At 36.1% G+C, this 3061-nt stretch overlaps 1 protein-coding gene across 1 annotated transcript; it reads right to left on the bottom strand.

Moving 5' to 3' along the window:
- Positions 1 to 687: 687 nt before the first annotated feature.
- On the bottom strand, positions 688 to 2712 carry LOC147397432 (RING-H2 finger protein ATL13-like). Its single transcript, XM_086449109.1, has one exon. It carries the CDS (start codon positions 2311 to 2313, stop codon positions 865 to 867), a length of 1449 nt encoding a protein of 482 aa, XP_086305235.1. The 5' UTR covers positions 2314 to 2712; the 3' UTR covers positions 688 to 864.
- Between the last annotated feature and the right edge of the window lie 349 nt (positions 2713 to 3061).

The following is a 3061-nucleotide window of genomic DNA, read 5'->3' as shown; positions in this document are numbered from 1 at the left end:
TGGGCCTCAAGGGTTCTCCTGAGATAAATAAATATCACATATAAGCCTTAACATTAATTACAACAGCCTGTATCCACACAGACCTTGCTTTGCAAACTCTGCAACTTCTCAGGTTCAAGAAAATGAAATATCTGTATTTAAAAGAGTTGCTATTGGCACCCCAACTTTTACTCATCACACCCCAATTTCTTAAATTATTTATCACCCCAAAAAAGTGAGAGTTTCTATTGACACCCTAACTTTTACTGTTTCTCAACCATTGACTATTTTTTTAATTGGGGTGTAATAAGAAAAAGTAGGGGTGCCAATAGCAGCTCTCGTATTTAAACCATGAATATAAGCTGCCTGACTGTATCAATCATTAATTTAAACAACAAAGAGATTATACTGTCACACCAACTTTGTTATTATAACACACCCTCTTTTCAGGTTTTGGTAATTATTTGATACATCCCTGTGGTTTCAAACTGATGACATATACCACCTTGATTTCAGTCTTCTAAAAGAGAAAGACAGAAAATTACTCAGATTCCCCCATCTACAACATCTAAATCATTTTTTCTTACCACCGATCTACGGATTCAACCCTAATAGACCAACTACCAAACATAAGGGCCTTCAAAAGACAACCATAAACCTAATAAACTTTCTAAATAATAAGTTAAAACAAACCTAACTTAAATAGAAACAATTTGAGGGTGATGGGTACAGAAAAGGGGAAGAAACAAACATGTTTTATGAAATAAGCATTCTACAACAAAATATAAAGATATTGTATTAAGCTCTCTCTTTTACTATTCAGCTGTTTCCCTTCAAAATTAAGGAAAATTTAAGAGAAAATAACACTAAAACATATCCAAAAAATCAAACATTTGAAGAGGGAGATGAGTGAACCACCTTGTTCTGCCTTCCAACAAGCCAAAGCAGAGTTCTTCTTGCAAATGATGGCATATTAGCTTGAGAATCCATAATATCAGAGCTTCCAACTTCTTCATCAACACCCAATTCACTCACACAATTCTCCTCCCACCTCGAAACATCAATCTCCGAAGTAGTCCTCCTACTGCTACCGATGCTGTTCTTCGTCTTCAATTCATCGACGTTTTCTGCCCGATTCAATGGGAATCGAAAAGAGAAGGCCCGTCTCGAAGAATCTTCATTTGAAGACGGATTCTTCTTCTTCGAATGAAGCCAAATCTTTGAAACAGAAAAGCTATCTCTTTTATTCATTCCAACAGCATTTCCATTACTAATACTTCCCTCCCCACCGTGAATCCCAATAATTCTCGAAGCATCAAATTCGATAAATCTTTCTCTATTAGAATGACAATCACATTCGGACCTCGCCGCTCTATAACCAGGCATTAATGGAAGTGTAGGCTTCTTGCTTGTTTGCTTTCTTATAGGTGGTCTTATGGCTACCTTCAAAGAAGAATTCTCATCCATAACATACTCAAAGGAACCCATAGATAAACACCTCCTATCGTCAAAGTTACCATTACTACTACTACCTTCTCCTCCTACTTCGACAACATCGACATTTCTGAACTTTCCAAGCTTAACTTGAACAACTTTCTCCTCCGAAATCGATGAACCCATGAAGGGAATTTCACTAATTTTCATAGAAACATCATTACAAGGAGATCCAAATTGATCTTCCCCATGAAAACCAATTTGGGTACCAGATATAGAAGAAGGATCTCTATCTAACACAATCTCTCTAGAGCTCTCACTATCAGATTCAAGAACAAGAACAACAGGAGAGCAACAACTATTTGTAGGGAAATCAGGAAGCAAACTTCCTCTACAAAGAGGGCAAGTGGAGTGAGACAAGAGCCATGTGTCTATGCATTCAAGATGAAAGGCATGGCTACATTTAGGAAGCAATCTAAGCTTATCTTCAGCTTCAAATTCACATAAACAGACAGCACAATCAAATTGGTTCTTTAATCCTATAATTGCTTTGTAAACAAACACAGGAAGGGTATCTATATAGGATTGATCCACCCCTGCATCATGAAGATGGAAGAGCTGTTGAAGCTGCCCTTGAAAGGCAGTAACATTATCCACATCTTCTGGGTTTGTGTTGGTGGGTCTGAATAGAAATCTAATAAGGAGATGAAGCAAACCAGAGATGAAGAATATGATTGCAAGAATAACTATTATGAGTAAGATACTTGGGCTAATTCTGTTGTCCATGTAAAACCTACTATCAGATTGAAGAGGGGGTGGAGGAGAGTGGGGAAGAAAGAGTGGTTGTTGAGATGGCGAAAGGTTGGGTTTGTCATTTGATTGAGAGAAAACCCGTTCCATTATTTTAAGTTAGAAGCAAGAAAACTCACCAAGTTTGAAGCTTTAGATCTGTTTCCCCACATTTGAAGAAACCCATCTTTGTCTCTCTAAAGAATCCAATCCAAAAAGGTGGGTTTTTTCTTTTTAATCTTCTAATCATGTGGGATTAGCTAGGCTGTAGATGGAGACTTTTGTGCTCCCCATTTTTTCTCTGCAAGTCAGTAAGAGAGAGAGAGAGAGAGAGAGAGAGAGATGCAAATTAAAAAAGAAATAAAAATTCAAGCTTTCTTGGGTGGAGAAATAAATAGAATTCGGTGAGAATTGAAAGGTGTAATAAATTCGAGAGAGATTGAAATGGAAATAAATTTTTTTAATGGGTTATTGCCAAAAAGTTCAGAATTCAAAATAGGTAATAAATCCGCCACACAGTGAATAATAAATAATAAATAAACAAGGTTGGGTTTTAGCAGAGGAGTAAATTTTATAAATAGAAATACATGATTATGGGAAAATATTTGAAATTTTAAAAGGAGAAGAAGAAGAAAGTATAGATTTACAGAAACCAAGGGTATACCATAAATCCAAAGTTCTTCTAGTTGACTTTTGAAGAACTCTGGCCCCAAAGCCACAACTCATTTAATTCTCTAACAAATTTAATTTAGAAAACCAATGCATGGTTTTTATTTTATTCATCACGATGGATCTCAAATGGATTTCTTTATCTCTGGTCACATTCTTCTTCTATTCCATTTCTAATTCCACACTAGGG

Source organism: Akebia trifoliata, chromosome 8 (genome assembly GCF_017979445.1).
Source record: "Akebia trifoliata isolate Shusen 1 chromosome 8, ASM1797944v1, whole genome shotgun sequence".
Classification (NCBI taxonomy): Eukaryota; Viridiplantae; Streptophyta; class Magnoliopsida; order Ranunculales; family Lardizabalaceae; genus Akebia; species Akebia trifoliata.
Note: the sequence above shows the minus strand (reverse complement) of the source record. Positions and strands in the feature narration are given on the sequence as shown.

Coding starts and splice junctions, on each gene's coding strand:
- LOC147397432 (XM_086449109.1), bottom strand. CDS start 2,313: ATGGAACGGGTTTTCTCTCAATCAAATGACAAACCCAACCTTTCGCCA.